Raw genomic sequence first — 15,780 nt, 5'->3', positions numbered from 1 at the left:
AAAGCCCTGTTTTTTTAGGATCAGCTCAAAGTGGTGCAGCTTCTTTTTCAAAGAGGAAAAGCCCAGTTTTTATGGGCTTCAACTAACAGTTCTGCAGCTTCTAGTCCTACAGCCATTTCTACAGTTTCCAGACAGATAATCTAATCAGCCAGTCACATGTTCCTGGAGAAACAAACAGCCTCCCTCTGCATTCAACAATGGAGGCCTGGGCAAGGGGGCGGGGCTAGAAAGGGAGCCTTATCTCTCTCCCCAATCACTTGCTGAACAGCTGTTCAGTAGCTTCCTTTCAACCCCCCCCTTCTCTCTTTGTAAAAAAAAAAGAGCATGATCTGCTTTTGGCCCCTAGGCAATTCAGCTCCAGGGACCATGCATTCGCTCCATAAGACGCACAGACATTTCCCCTTACTTTTTAGGAGGAAAAAAGTGCGTCTTATAGAGTGAAAAATACGGTATGTGTTAAATCAGAAGTGAGTTTGAATGGGTGCTTTATTATTTTAAAGATATTTGTGTTTTTAGTTAACATATGGATGGTGTGGTCATCCTTCGCATAGCTCTTGTAAATCTTTACATTTGTTTCTATAGGAGACATTGCAACAATTGATTATGATGCCTTTGCCAAACATCTTGATAATTGGCAAAAATCCCTTTTCAGGTAAGTAGTATATGTCGGCATCTAGGGGTCAAAAGGCCAGCTGGCTCGGCCCCAGCTGGAAGTCTCCCTCTCAGCCTTGCTGCTGCAAAGATTCTTCGACCTCTGCTCCAATGTACACCAGCGACTCAAGCTTGCAGACTTGAGCACACTTTACTCAGCAGTGTATACTGTGCAACAGAAGAGGCTTGAGGCTGTAGATACATACTAAGCTACACATTTATTAAACATAAATCAGGACAAAGAAACATGTCGTCTCTCCTTGCCGTCTTCTCGGAGAGAGAGCAAAAACAACAGCTATACAGAGCGGAAGTTCCGCTTACGCCAGCAGTCAGTGCTGGAATGTAAACAGACATGTGACACGCAACAATCCCATGTCTGCAGCAAAGGGTGGAATGGAATCCCAACTATATTCAATTTAAAACAGATATTCAGTGTTAAGTTTATTATTAAATATTTAGAATTCAACATTTGCATCAAATTTTCAGGTGTTCAAAGGGGTTCCTATTCATTATCGTATTTATGATAACCCTGTATGGTAAATCAGTATTAACATAAGGGGAGACTAAGGATGAAAGGCAGTAGCTTGCCTAAGACTTTCTAGTGAGTTCATAACACATAAGTTTAGAACTGAGAATTTCCTGATTCTTGACTTTGCTTACAAGGGATTGCATTACCACCTCATGCCCTAAGGGTCTTCATCGAACTCATAGTGGCAGTGGTAGCATACTTCTGCATGGAAGAGATCCATCCACATGCATCTTTACCTTGATGACCTGTACAAAGAGCCCTTCAAGACATTAAAATCAGACTAGCCACCCTAAGCAATCATGAGTTCCTAGTGAATAGGTTACTTATTCTTTTCAGGAAGAGTATAGCACCTAGGAGTGCTAGTCCTAGCCAAAAAGTAAAGAATGGTGTTGGTAGCATACAAATAATGATTATCTAAAGATGTACACAGTGTGCTGTTTTTCTAATATTTTTCAGAACAAGGCACTGAAGAAGTAAAAAAGCTGCTTCTACTCCTCCTTGGATGTGCAGTTCAGGTGAGCGCTCAATTACACAACTGCTTGTGATATTCACTTAAAGGTACTGTAGCAAGCTGCTTTACAATGAGTCAGAGCACTGGTTCAACCAAACTGGCAGAGGTTCTCCAGAGCAGTGTTTTTCAACCACTGTTCCGCGGCACACTAGTGTGCCGCAAGATGTTGCCTGGTGTGCCGTGGGAAACATTGAAAAATTCAAGAGAATTACTTTATATATAGTCAATATAGGCACAGAGTTAATTTTTTTAACATTTTCTAATGGTGGTGTGCCTCGTGATTTTTTTCATGAAACAAGTGTGCCTTTGCCCAAAAAAGGTTGAAAAACACTGCTCCAGAGTATTCAGACAGAATTATTCTCCATTCCTACTGGATATATAACAGCAATTGAATCCGGGACTTTCTGCATGCAGAGAGAGGGGAAAGTGCTGTTGTGCTCAGGTCCTGTAGTTTAACCAAGAATGGAAGCAAAAGCTTTTGAATTCCTCCGACCACATGGAGGAAGGAAAAGAGGGAAGTGTGTGAATCTAGCAGGAGGCTAGACGTGTTCACATGTCTGAAAGTAACTATTGTGTCTAGGTACTCAGTTTATTGTTAATGAGATCTTTAGATATTTCAATATGCCTAACAGATAATATTGAGCAGTTTAGCCAATTGTAGTGTTATTTTTGTTAATCTGTGTGTTTTAGTGTCAGAAGAAAGAAGAATTCATTGAAAGAATCCAAAGTTTAGACTTTGATATAAGAGCTGCTGTTGCTGCCCATATCCAGGAGGTAATTATCTGGTTTTCTACTATTAAAATCTTATCTATGTATGGATTTTGGAGGCAGCCTTCCATCTTGATTATTTTTTTATTCAGAAGAATATAAATTCTAGTTATGGATTATGCCGCCAATATGCTACACAGTGCACACTGTAAATCACTGCAAAAAAATTTTTTTAAATAAAATGTTTCTGAAATAAGTCTTTCTCATATTTTAATACTAGTACCTACCCAGGTAACAACTTTAATCACAATGAATGAATGCAAGACATGGCATTTCAGTAGTTTTAGGGAAGGGAGATTCAAACCAACTGATGAATTTGAGAGTTTATCTGTATTGTGATTTAAAAAAGAGTGTGAACAAGGGTGTGCACAAGATAAGAGCAAAAAGCCTTGGGAGAAGAAGTTAATGAGTTTCAACTTTAAAAAGCCATAAAGGTGGTATGGTAGAAAGGTACATGAAAGCTAAGGGTATTCCGATATGGTTTAAAGAGATATTATTGTTGTCGGTACCTGTCTTTGTGTTAACTACCACTACTCCTTAATAGCAGTTGAGGAATCTTTCATTTTAAAAATAAAATGGAGTAGATTTATTTATTTGATTTATAGACGGCTTAATATAAAAAAATCTTAGTGGTTTACAGTCTAAACTGTAAAAAAATCTTAGTGGTTTACTTCTAAACAGATTGTTTTAATGTGCTAAATAAAATTATTTAAAAATAAGATATGCTGCTAATGCTGTAATCAGTATCTTAATTCTTGAAGGAAGTGAAACTACTCACAAATCACTGGGATTTTTCTAGGTGATACAGATTTCAGAGTGTTTCTTAAAATGTATTTAAGGTTATGCATCTTTGCTTCTTAAAGCTGATGTGGACTTCAAATCTTTTGCTCCACATTAGGTTACATTCTATTAGCACATCTTTTCATAGTCTTATCATTGAAACAGCACAGTTTTCACTTTGTTGTTATTTATCATCTGCAGGTAACTCATAATCAGGAAAATGTGTTTGATCTCCAGTGGATGGATGACAGTGCTCTGTCACATGACTGTATTGAGTCTCTCCTAAAAAATATGGCATTGCATTTAAAAAGGCTTATAGATGAGCGAGATGAGCATTCTGAGGTATGTGACATACTAGTTTTCCCCTTCTGCTAATGGGTTTTAGTTATTAAAGAAGTGTGTTAATCAGAAAAAAGCCTGGGAGTATAACTGCTCAACTATTTGCAAATGACGCGGGTGGGCTGCAGTGTAAACCACAGTGCCTAGGGCTTGCCGATCAGAAGGTCGGCGGTTCGAATCCCCGTGACGGGGTGAGCTCCCGTTATTTGGTCCCTGCTCCTGCCAACCTAGCAGTTCAAAAGAATGTCAAGTGCAAGTAGATAAATAGGTACTGCTCTGGCAGGAAGGTAAAGAGCGTTTCCGTGAGCTGCTCTGGTTCGCCAGAAGCGGCTTAGTCATGCTGGCCACATGAGCCGGAAGCTGTCTGTAGATAAACGCCGGCTCCCTCGGCCTATAGAGCGAGATGAGTGGCGCAATCCCAGGGTCATCCACGACTGGATCTAATGGTCAGGGGTACCTTTCTATTTGCAAATACTGAAATTTGATAGATTTGTAGATTTTGTTAATGTGTTGGTACAGTTGGCCCCCTGCAGTGGTTATGTTTTTAATATTGTTGTTCAGTCGTGTCCGACTCTTCATGACCCCATGGACCAGAGCGCGCCAGGCACGCCTATCTTTCACTGCCTCCCGCACTTCTTTAAAACCAACAACCAGCTTTTGCCTTAGTGCTGAGAATAGCTGGCAGCTAAAAGCAACAATTTCCCTGTTTGCACATCACATTAACCATAGCTTAAAACAAATTATGGCTTTATGTGAATGAACAGAGTGCTAATTCTTCCCTGCTCTTACTGCTGCCATTAGAATACAGAAATACGATTTTTAATTGTCTTCTCAGTTCTCTAAACTGAGTGGTATTGACAGATGAGCACCTTGGCCTTGAAAAATATAGGTTAAATTCACACACCTACCTATGGACTCAAAGGCAAGAATATTGAAAATGAGTTATCTAGTGTCATGGACTGGCTGGATGCAGAGGGGTAGTGGGAGCACCAGCTGGGGAACCCCCAGGGCAAGAAGGCTCTGATCCAGGGGATTGGTGGTGGGACGATGATGATTGGTCAGAGGGAGAAGGAGGTGCAGACTGGGAGGAGGAAGTATCAGCAGCAGGAGAGGTGACAAGGTTTAGTGAACAGGAAGAGGCTGTGGCAGAGAGCAGAGGGTGGCCAAGAGGCAGAGTGGAGACAGGCTGCTGAAGAATCCAGGGAGTCTCCCCCTCCTGCTGCATCCAGCTGCTCTCCTCGAACTCACAGAGAAATGAAACAGGCAGAACAGAGAGTGGGTGTGTGTAGGCACAGCCTGAACTTGCATGGGAAAGACCCTGGGGAGGAGGAGTCCTAGTGGACACTGGGAAAGAGTGGGACCTTCAGTCCTTGCAACTGCCTAGAAAGAGTTACTGAGACCAGTAGGTGTGAGCTGTAGTTTGTTTCCTTAAATAAAGATTTAACTGCCCTAGCCTTGGGTGATCCCACCCCCCCCCCCCCCCGTTGCTGACCTACACCTGGCTCCAGCCCTGACATGCATAGCTGTCAACTTTCCCTTTTTTTGCGGGAAATTCCCTTATTCCAGGGCCATTTCCCACTGCAAAAAATGGAAGGTTGACAGCTATGGCAGTTTCCCAATGCAAGAAAAAGGAAGGTTGACAGCTATGCTGACATGCTTATGTGGTAATCAAAGATTTCATGTTGTATCTTAGACTATCATAGAACTATCTGAAGAACGAGACTCTCTTCATTTTCTACCTCATGCATCAGCAGCACAATCACCTTGTGGATCTCCAGGCATGAAGCGCACTGAAAGTAGGCAGCACTTATCAGTGGAACTAGCAGATGCCAAAGCAAAGATCAGAAGGCTTAGACAAGAGCTGTAAGTACACTGTGAAGAGTGCTAGACAGCACTGAGAAACTGGGGGCCCTTGGGGAAGTAGTGTAGAAATAGCCTTTTTAGCTTGGAGTTTTATATTAGTAGTATCTGTGTTATATATGCTGCTGTAGGTGTGTATCAGACTTTTATATGTGGTTAGTTAACAGTTCATACCTATTTTCAGTGCATATAGTTGGTAAGATGGAAAATAATGCTTAAAGTATCTTACATTCTTATAAGGGCTTCCAAATTCACCTTATGTCTTATCTCAGTTAAAACACTCCTAGGGTCGGGGTGTTTGAGTTTAACTTTCAAGTAAACAAGTGTAGATTTTGAATGATAAGCCACTTGGTGACTTCAATATGACCTCCAGTTATATGAATATAGAACTGCAGCATAATTCTGTTGTGCTTACGCAGATAAATATAGGCATTTTTGCAGTTTGGCTCCTCTCTTTTCCAATGGTGTACTGTATTGGTGGTTTTGCGGGAATGAATTTCTGGATGAGTTCAGTAATTTTATAAAAAAGATGCGCAAGCACTTTGCACACATATTCAGGCTTGAAATCATTTTTCTTTTCTGAAGGTCAGTATCAAAAGTTCCTTAGTCTTTTGGTGATGGCTTGTGAAGTGGTGTGAAGTACAGGCTTTTCTGCGTAGATTCGGGGAAAGCATTGGAACCTGAGTTTGTTGCAGAATGTGGTCCCTATGTTTATATATCCCTGTTGTGTTGTCTTTTGTTGTGGGTAAATAACTGTTTTAGATTAAGGGAGTATCTCTAAGCAAGGACAGGCTTACCGCTCAAAGGTCATAGAATTGTAGAATCGTAGAGTTGGAAGGGCCCTGGAGGGTCATCTAGTCCAGCCCCCTGGAAAGGCTCTTTTGAGAGATTTTGGACTGTAGAGAACACTGGACCTTTGGAGTTACGCTAAATGGCTACTAATTTAACAGCCTTATACCAAAAGATTAAGAGTAAATGTTAGTTGACAAATTTGTAAGAAGTTGTTGTTGGTGGTGGTGTTTTTAAGTTGGCATTTGGTCTGTCATGCCCATTCCTCTTCCATAGGGGAAGAATTTGACAATCCTGACCAGCTGTGTGGCCTTAAACATTTCCTTGAATATAAGAATCTGAGACTGCTCTGAACTGGAGCTCACTTTTAAAAAAATTGCCTAAAGGGGTGGTAGTTGGAGGCAGAAAATGTCTATGAACAGTGGTATAGAGAAACAAGAATTTAGGGCAGCACAGCTCTGGTACTTTTGTCACAGCAGAATGACAGCACCATCCTTGCCACTGATCCTAATAAATTAGTTATTCTACTATCTCTGCTGCTTTTCGGGATTTATAGTGGAGCAACAAAGCTGCCTGCACTTCTAGATTCTCCTTGGAGGTGTGACTGTGGACTTTTTGGTTTATGGCTAATGAAGGCTGTCATGAAGAGTGCCTACACTTTAAAATTTACCGCATCCCACTGACTTTGAAATCTACTGCCTGAAGCCGCTATCTAAGTCTGCTATACCAAATTCTAGGGTATTTCCGCCAACCTTTATCAGCTAGGATTTGCAAGGGTCTTTCTTGGAACCAGTCACCTCCTTTTTTCCAGACATTGAATACTTATTGGTGACTGACAATGAAGTAAAACTAAGCCTTCTAAGTAAGATTAAACTTTGGATATTATACACTCAATTCTGAGTCTGCATACAAATCTGTTTTCTGTCAGTTTTTCCTAAGTAAAGGATTTATTTGCAAAATACGTGGCAAATGCACGATAGCTGGCAGAAGGTGACAGCCCCTGGTGGGGTCAGCTTAGGTTAATGAAGTTGTTTTGCACTCAGCAACAGTTGTACTGGATGGCTATACATTTGTTTGCCATTATCATGCCACAATAGTCTTTTAAAATAAATTTATTTTTGGTTTTTAAAAATCCGTAAAAACAACTGTTATCAACATATCCCTCAAATCAGGGTGTTGTGTTAGAAGAAATTTCTGCTTATTCTATCAGCTTTAACCTAAGTTCCCCAACAGCTGTTCTATAATTGTCTGGCCTTCTATTTAATTTTCTGATGTGTGCCATATGTTGCTGGGAACTTTGCCATTTGAATAATGGGAGGGTGTGCCTTTATGCCAGTGCCTGAGGTCAGCTCGATGACACCCCACTCAGTTGGGCTATTAACAGTGTGTCCCCTTTGAGTGGTATGCCTTCTGAGCTTTCTGGAATCCAGCCACATGCATGTGTGTTCACTTGCTTTGTCTCATACACTGGGCTGCTTGACAACTATGATGCTGCTCCCAAATGATAAAGTCCTGTGCTGCCATTCATTAAACAGGTTATAGCATGTATATTGAGTTTTCCAAGACAATGGCACTCAAATCTGAGAGGTAGTGTTGAATTGTCATTGTAGGAACTGCAGACCAGTGTTTTGAATTGTAGCCCAGCCATGAACTCTGTGAGTGGCCTTAATAGACCCATCTAAAATCTCAGTTATTCATGCCCATAATTGTGTGAGAGAAGTGATTCAAACACTATAAATTGCAGTGTTTATTTTTGCCTGTTACCATTCTCAAGACTAATTCAACCATCTTAGAGTTTTGTTACGCAACAGAGTTGCAAAGATAATAGCAAAAGCTCAACACATACTGGACAACCCCAACCCCTTTTAAATTTAGAAACTGAATGACTAAGAAAACAGGGTAATCCAGGGTAGAACTTCTTCCCCAACTGCCAGTCAAAAGTTGATTATATATCAAGTACCTATCTGAAACAGTTGTGAGCACATGATGTTGCTCAGATTCCATCCAATTATATTAATAACTTTAGTGACTTCACTTTGGTTGATTGTTGTGTGTTTCATCGCTGATTTTACACTGAACTGCAGCAGTGATAGTCTGGGTGAGTTCCAGTGGTCTTCATCAAATAATATAATAGAGGACAAACATGATATTAGGACATTTACAGCAGTGTTTTTCAACCACTGTTCCATGGCACACTAGTGTGCCGCGAGATGTTGCCTGGTGTGCCGTGGGAAAAATTGAAAAATTACTTTATATATAGTCAATATAGGCACAGTTAAATTTTTTAACATTTTCTAATGGTGGTGTGCCTCGTGATTTTTTTCATGAAACAAGTGTGCCTTTGCCCAAAAAAGGTTGAAAAACACTGATTTACAGGATAGCCTATACCTGCTAAGTATACTAAGAACGATGTACTTCTTATAAAAGAGTTTTGACTATATCTTCTAAAACTGACAGAGTTAATTGTTATCTCTCTTCAACTCTCTCTCTGCCCCACAAGCATACACAAAATAATATATTTTAGTCATCATGAGCACTGGAATATAAGAGAAACAGATCTCATTTTCTGATGTGTGGATTATTGTCTATTGAAATGAGCTTACTCAAGATAGTCTGTAAACAGCTGCACCAGGAAAATTAATGCAAATTGCTGTTATTAATTTGACTGGCAGTTAATAGACTAAACAGTGCACACTGCTGCATTCTGTATAATTAAAAACAAATCATTTTATACTGTAGTTGAAGCACACAATTGGAAGTATAGACATCACTGAGAATATGTTACCACTTTTGCAGTGTGTTGGATTTATTTACAAAAAAGTTACACACAAAACGCTAAATTTATTGATTAAGTTGTTTTTAGTAGTTAGTACTAAGCACTGTAAATTACTGTACCCTGTAAATTACATTGCACTTAAAATTGCATATACAACAAGAAACAGATATACATAAGGTAACATGGCAGGGGAAGACCAATCTGGCCCTGTCCATTGGCCAAAGAATGGAGCAAATGCAGGAAGTTTGGTGCCCCTTTCCCTTCCAGAAAGAACACACAACTCCAACTGCCAGTTGTCACTGATCTGTGGGCTTGAAAGCATCACCTGTCAGCTGATGGGTGGTAACTTCAGACCTGCTTTCTGCTAGGATCTGCTGTGCGATGGAGTTCCCCATGGGGGACTTAACTGCACAGCCTATCTAGCTGTGTCTTTACATGCCCCACACCTGATGTCACATACGATGTCAGGTGTTTGTCGTTTGGGGGAAACAGCCTTGTGAGCCAGATAGAGATCTACACCAAATGTGGCCCATGAGCAGGAGGTTCCCCAGTCTTTAGTTAGAGTAAGGGTTGGTTTTATGGCTCAAGCATGATTGCCTTTTGTGAATAAGAGTGAAGAGAAAATCAGAAGGTCCAGCACAAGCCCCTCAGTTTCATCTGAAGAATACAGTACAATACTGATTACCTTGCAAAAATGGCATTACCCTTGTCCTGAAGTTTCAAAATAATACTTCCAGTGGTTATCTTTGAATTTACAGAAAACGCTTTCACTTGTGCAAGATGGACACCAAATTTTCATTGATTTGTCACATGCACATGTTGCAGCCCTTTGTGGCATATCTCAGTCTGTTCTGCAGCCCCAAACAGCAAAATAAACATAGAAGGAAAGCATGTCCTGCTAAAACTAAGCGCTTTCCCTAACCAAAGCAATACAGTGGTACCTCTGGTTAGGAACTTAATTCGTTCCGAAGGTCTGTTCTTAACCTGAAACCGTCCTTAACCTGAGGTACCACTTTAGCTAATGGGGCCTCCTGCTGCCACCGCGCCGCCACCATACGATTTCTGTTCTCATCCTTAGGTAAAGTTCTTAACCCAAGGTACTACTTCCGGGTTAGTGGAGTCTGTAACCCGAAGTGTTTGTAACCCGAGGTTTTTGTACCCGAGGTACCACTGTACTTATCTTAGGAAACTGCCTTATATCAAGTCAGAATGTTGACCCATCAAGTCAGCGTAGTCTGACTAGCAGTGGCTCTAAGGTTTCAGGCAGGAAACATTTCCAGCCTACCTGGAGATGCCTGGGATTGAACATAGATATAACCTTCTGATCTATGTCCCTTCCTCTGAGTTCATGTTCTGGTTCCATTTACAACTTTCTCTACTAACTGCAATAGTGTTTACCAGTATTTTCAAATCTTTGTCTCTCTTGCATTTTTCATATCTCAGTCACAGCTCTTTTAAACTCTTACATATATTATTTCAACTCCCCATCCCAGCCAGTCAGAATGTGAGTAGAGTCCTGGATAAGTTTTCAGTCTCCAATAGCTCTTTCTGTTCCCCTCTAAAATGTGTAACACTCAGTTTCCTCAAGTTCCTGTACAGAACATTTGACCATTCTGGTCAGCACAGCCTATTTAATAAAAGAGAGCAGTGCTTTTATAACAAACAACATAAAATACTGGAGCCTTATTTGCCCCTACGGGTTCCCATTGTTGCGCCCGGTGAGAAAACATTGAAGCAAAAAAAAAAAAACCTGAGGCTTCTGGCTTCAGAGAGAGAAAGATTTTTTATTCTGCATGCAGAGGTACTTGCGGTGTTCAGACATCCAAGCAAGTACAAAACTAGTCAAATTTCAGACAGTTCTTATAGACAGTTCTCTGGCTCTCTTCCCACCCCAGAAAACTTCCTCTTGTCCATATAAGGAACATTTCCTGTTGTACATTTCCTGTTATACATATAAGGCAAAAGGACATATAAGGCAAAAGAACATTTAGCCAGAGTTGGTTCATGCGCACTCCAGCAAGGCCACCCTATCTCTTGACCTAGGCAACAGTTCCTCTCTGCAAGGACAGCTACAGTACTCTCTGTGTAAGGTCTACTGTTCTTATCTCCAGACACTTAGTATGGCAAAGCTTGCCAGAGAGAAGTACAATGCAGATCAAAGTTCACAGCTTTACAGAGCAGTTTCATACAGAAAAGCTTAACAGGGGCACTTTTATACTTAATACATTCACTGGACTAACAATACATTCAGGTAAATATATAGGTTAGCTAATTAACCCCTTCCAATACCATGATGGAACCTTCTCCCTATTGCATTAATTGAAAAGTCTCTTCTGAGAGATGGTGAACTGTAGTATTTGGTGAGGGTTGCCAAAAATTGGGCAGACACCTTGTGCAAGCTGCCAGATTTTTGACGACCCTCTTCTCTCACTGCAGGTTTCTATTCCACATCCCAGATTTTTCCTGAGGGCCCCTGATTACAATCCCAATGCCTTTTATTGTTGTCTAGTTGATGACTAAAGGGCCTTACAGCGATAAATGTTTCATTAAAAATACACATGTATGGAAATTTAAGGAGCAATTACTATAAAAACATGTTTGTGTGTATCCTTGCAAGTTATTTTTCTCAAACTTAACCCTATGTACACTGAATTTTTTTATATATAATGTCAGATTTAGACTGTGATTTTCTAATCTTGAATAATTTGGATATCTTATCTTCATTTTGATGAAGCTTGAATTAAATCTCCATTGGGCATGTAAAAATTCATAATAAACTTGGATTCTTTGTAGTATGTATAAGGATAGGAAGAGAACATTTATTTACCCATCCTTGCAGAAGTAGATCGGAGGATAATAAATGACATTTTGAGCATTAGACATTGAAAATAAAGCATATATGATATGACTGTTGACTAGGGTTTGCCTGCTTTTTAATTAACTTTTGTAGTCCTGCTTTTTAGCAGTAGTTCAAGCTTAAGGAATTGGCAGATGAAACTTTCCTGTTTGAAAAGTAGGCAATCTGATCCATTTGATATTTCATATACAGTGGTGCCCCGCTAGACGAAAATAATTCGTTCTGCAAGTATTTTCGTCTAGCGGGTTTTTTGTCTAGCGAAGCGGCAATGTAAACCACGGTTTTCGCTAGACGGGAAAAAAACGGGGGGAAATCGTCTTGCGAGGCAGCCCCATAGACTTTTTTGTCTAGCGAGTTTTTCGTCTAGCGAGGCATTCGTCTAGCGGGGCACCACTGTATGCTAGTAGGCTTTATGCAATTCTTTATTTGGTTTTAAAAAGCAGAGCTAATATCCCTTATTGTGGTGGTTCCCAGTTGGTAATACACAGACCCCAGGGGGTCCAATGTAACCCACCCAGGGGGTCATAGAATCATAAACCATAGCCCATACCAGTCAACTGGGGAGGGGGGCTATTGGGTTGCTCCTTTTATTTTGATTATGTATTTTGTGGTTTTATATTTTGATTTTATTCTGTGAACCGCCTTGAGACCTCCAGGTTGTTGTTGCTGTTGTTCAGTCGTTCAGTCGTGTCCGACTCTTCGTGACCCCATGGACCAGAGCACGCCAGGCACGCCTATCCTTCACTGCCTCTCGCAGTTTGGCCAAACTCATGTTAGTAGCTTCGAGAACACTGTCCAACCATCTCATCCTCTGTCGTCCCCTTCTCCTTGTGCCCCCCATCTTTCCCAACATCAGGGTCTTTTCTAGGGAGTCTTCTCTTCTCATGAGGTGGCCAAAGTACTGGAGCCTCAACTTCAGGATCTGCCCTTCCAGTGAGCACTCAGGGCTGATTTCTTTAAGAATGGATAGGTTTGATCTTCTTGCAGTCCATGGGACTCTCAAGAGTCTCCTCCAGCACCATAATTCAAAAGCATCAATTCTTCGGCGATCAGCCTTCTTTATGGTCCAGCTCTCACTTCCGTACATTACTACTGGGAAAACCATAGCTTTACTATACGGACCTTTGTCGGCAAGGTGATGTCTTTGCTTTTTAAGATGCTGTCTAGGTTTGTCATTGCTTTTCTCCCAAGAAGCAGGCGTCTTCTAATTTCGTGACTGAGGACGGTATATACATTCAATAGATTTTTTAAAATTTACACACACACACTATCCAAGACATCCTGTTTCACAGTGCCCCAAACCACATGATATCTCAGGGCCCCAAAACATGCATTTTTGGGTGCTGTGCTCTCTCGCAGGAGTACAGCCCGGAAGATGTGCACCATAGTTTTGCGCTGGGACATGTTGGAGGGTATGGTGGTACCATTCACATAACAAAAACTACCACAGAGATAACAACATTTTCAAAAGCAGGGGATCCTAGTTAATTGGGAACCACTGCCTTATTTGATATGCTGTTAACTTTTGAAGAAATCTGTGAGCCCCTGGTAAAGAGCAAGCCTGTGTTCATGAGAAAGGTGTTAGATAAATTGTACTCACTAAGCTGCAAACCTACAGGGAGTACTGAAACTAAAGAAAAGTGGATTGTCAAGAAAAGTCATAGAAGCAGGGCGGGGGCCTTCTTGCCTGCAGTTTTTGCTTCAGAACACCCCACACCACTCTCCCCCATCAAGTTAAAAATGCATGTGATGTGTGGGGGGGGGGGTTGGGGGAACCACTGAGGGAAGTGACTTAGAGTGCAGAGAGTTAAGCACACTCCCAGCTTTTCCTTGTTCGTAGTTGATGCATCCAGAAGTTGGGTTTTTTTGAAAGACAAACAAAAAGCACCCTTCGGGGTTATAGGCATCTGAAGTATAAATTCTCTTATAAACTATGAAGGGGCAGTCTATTCATTTTGTTCTGTCCCTTTCCTCTTGGAATGAGTTTAGTTCCTGATTTTAATTAAATAATTTTATTTTTAGTGAGGAGAAGACTGAACAGTTGCTGGATTGTAAACAAGAACTGGAACAAATTGAAGTTGAATTGAAAAGACTGCAACAAGAGGTTTGGAAATTAAAGATAACTTCTCAGGCCATTGTGCTTAGATTAAGTATATTTATTTGTGTTTATCAGTTTAATTAATTACATGTGTTGTCATGCTCCAAGATAGGACCCTGGATTAAATAGGTTTTTGTGCTAAGGAGCTCTGGGTTCTGCCTCAAGTCCATATTTTGGTGTTTTTGGATGCTGTATTTTCCTGCTCTACTTGAGGTTCATTCAAATGTTTGGCCAATATGATATTATAAATTGTATGAACCCTGTGTTGAAAAGTGTTTCCAAAAACATGGAAGAATAAAACTGACATGTTGAAAAAACAATTGGCATTACTTTTATAATGAGTTGTTATTGACTTCATCAGACTTTAATGACAAGTCATCAAACAGTAACTTGATTCCTACAGTTTAATTGAGTTTAAAGCAAGCAGAGCATGTTTGTGAAACTGGTCATTGGACAACTCAGTCTCATCAAGGGAATAATTCCTTTGAAGAGCAACATCTTGAAAGATCTACATTGGCTCCCAGTACGTTTCTGAGCACAATTCAAAGTGTTGGTGCTGACCTTTAAAGCCCTAAATGGCCTCGGTCCAGTATATTTGAAGGAGCGTCTCCACCCCCATCAATTACCTGGACACTGAGGTCCAGCACCGAGGGCCTTCTGGCGGTTCCCTCATTACGAGAAGCCAAGCTACAAGGAACCAGACAGAGGGCCTTTTCGGTAGTGGCACCTGCCCTGTGGAATACCCTCCCATCAGATGTCAAAAAGAACAACAACTACCAGACTTTTAGAAGACATCTTAAGGCAGCCCTGTTTAGGGAAGCTTTTAATGTCTGATGAATTACTGTATTTTAATATTGTGTTGGAAGCCGCCCAGAGTGGCTGCGGAGGCCCAGCCAGATGGGCGGGGTAAATAAATTATTATTATTATTATTATTATTATTATTATTATTACAGCATTGAAATTGCTTCTGATTACCACCTTTTCTGTAAAACTAGCAATCATGTTACAGTAACGGTTTCAAAATTTCAGTGAGAAGACGAATTCCCAGCTAAATAATGAGATTAATAAAATATTGAGGCTTCAGTTTTCCCCACAATTACTTTGAAGCAAACCTCATAGAAGTCATGTAGATTTCGTACGTGGATCTGAATGCATTTTGTGTTTTGCTTCTCATTGCCTTTAGCATTTTGAATAGCTTAGTGTCTTTCTCCAAGCTTTAATTTTGCCATCTTGCATGAAAACTCAATGTTGCTCACTGCACATCTGTGATGTCAATGTTTTCTTCTACAAAATAATTAATAATTAAATATGTTTGTTTTGTTTGCTAGAATATGAATTTGCTTTCAGATGCCCGTTCTGCCAGGGTGTACCGTGATGAACTTGATGCTCTCAGAGAGAAGGCAATCAGGGTTGACAAGCTTGAAAGTGAAGTCAGTCGATATAAAGAGAGGCTACACGATATTGAATTCTACAAGGCTAGAGTAGAGGTGACTTGAAATTCAAACATTAATAATTAAAGGTTTTATTCGTTAGTAGCTTCTGAATCTGGTTGCTTTGAAGTCCTGGTTTTCACATAATGGAAAGCTATGGCTTAACTGCAGCTTCCTAGTTTCTTTCCCTGCTTGTGTGATTCGGGAGCAAAGCATTGTCATACGGGGGGTTGTATGCAAGCATACAAAACTTGTGCACATCAGTCACTTAATCCTACCCTTCTGTACTGGAGGTTTACTTGTTTGTTTGTTTTTACTGTTAGGGATTTTGGTGTTTGGATTTATTTATTTTAAAGATTTTTATTACCATTTTTCATAATACAATAAAATA

At 40.5% G+C, this 15,780-nt stretch overlaps 1 protein-coding gene across 5 annotated transcripts in view; it reads left to right on the top strand.

Moving 5' to 3' along the window:
• The window catches only part of CCDC88A (coiled-coil domain containing 88A), a 76,869-nt gene that overhangs the window by 21,559 nt on the left and 39,530 nt on the right, over positions 1-15,780 (top strand). For all 5 annotated transcript variants that reach the window (XM_033145107.1, XM_033145106.1, XM_033145105.1 and 2 more), the window contains exons 4-10: positions 583-652; positions 1,637-1,695; positions 2,382-2,465; positions 3,441-3,581; positions 5,272-5,441; positions 13,883-13,964; positions 15,288-15,446. In XM_033145107.1, the coding sequence (XP_033000998.1) occupies positions 583-652; positions 1,637-1,695; positions 2,382-2,465; positions 3,441-3,581; positions 5,272-5,441; positions 13,883-13,964; positions 15,288-15,446 (765 nt within the window). The remainder of the gene's footprint in view (positions 1-582; positions 653-1,636; positions 1,696-2,381; positions 2,466-3,440; positions 3,582-5,271; positions 5,442-13,882; positions 13,965-15,287; positions 15,447-15,780) is intronic.

Source organism: Lacerta agilis, chromosome 3 (genome assembly GCF_009819535.1).
Source record: "Lacerta agilis isolate rLacAgi1 chromosome 3, rLacAgi1.pri, whole genome shotgun sequence".
Classification (NCBI taxonomy): domain Eukaryota; kingdom Metazoa; phylum Chordata; class Lepidosauria; order Squamata; family Lacertidae; genus Lacerta; species Lacerta agilis.
Note: the sequence above shows the minus strand (reverse complement) of the source record. Positions and strands in the feature narration are given on the sequence as shown.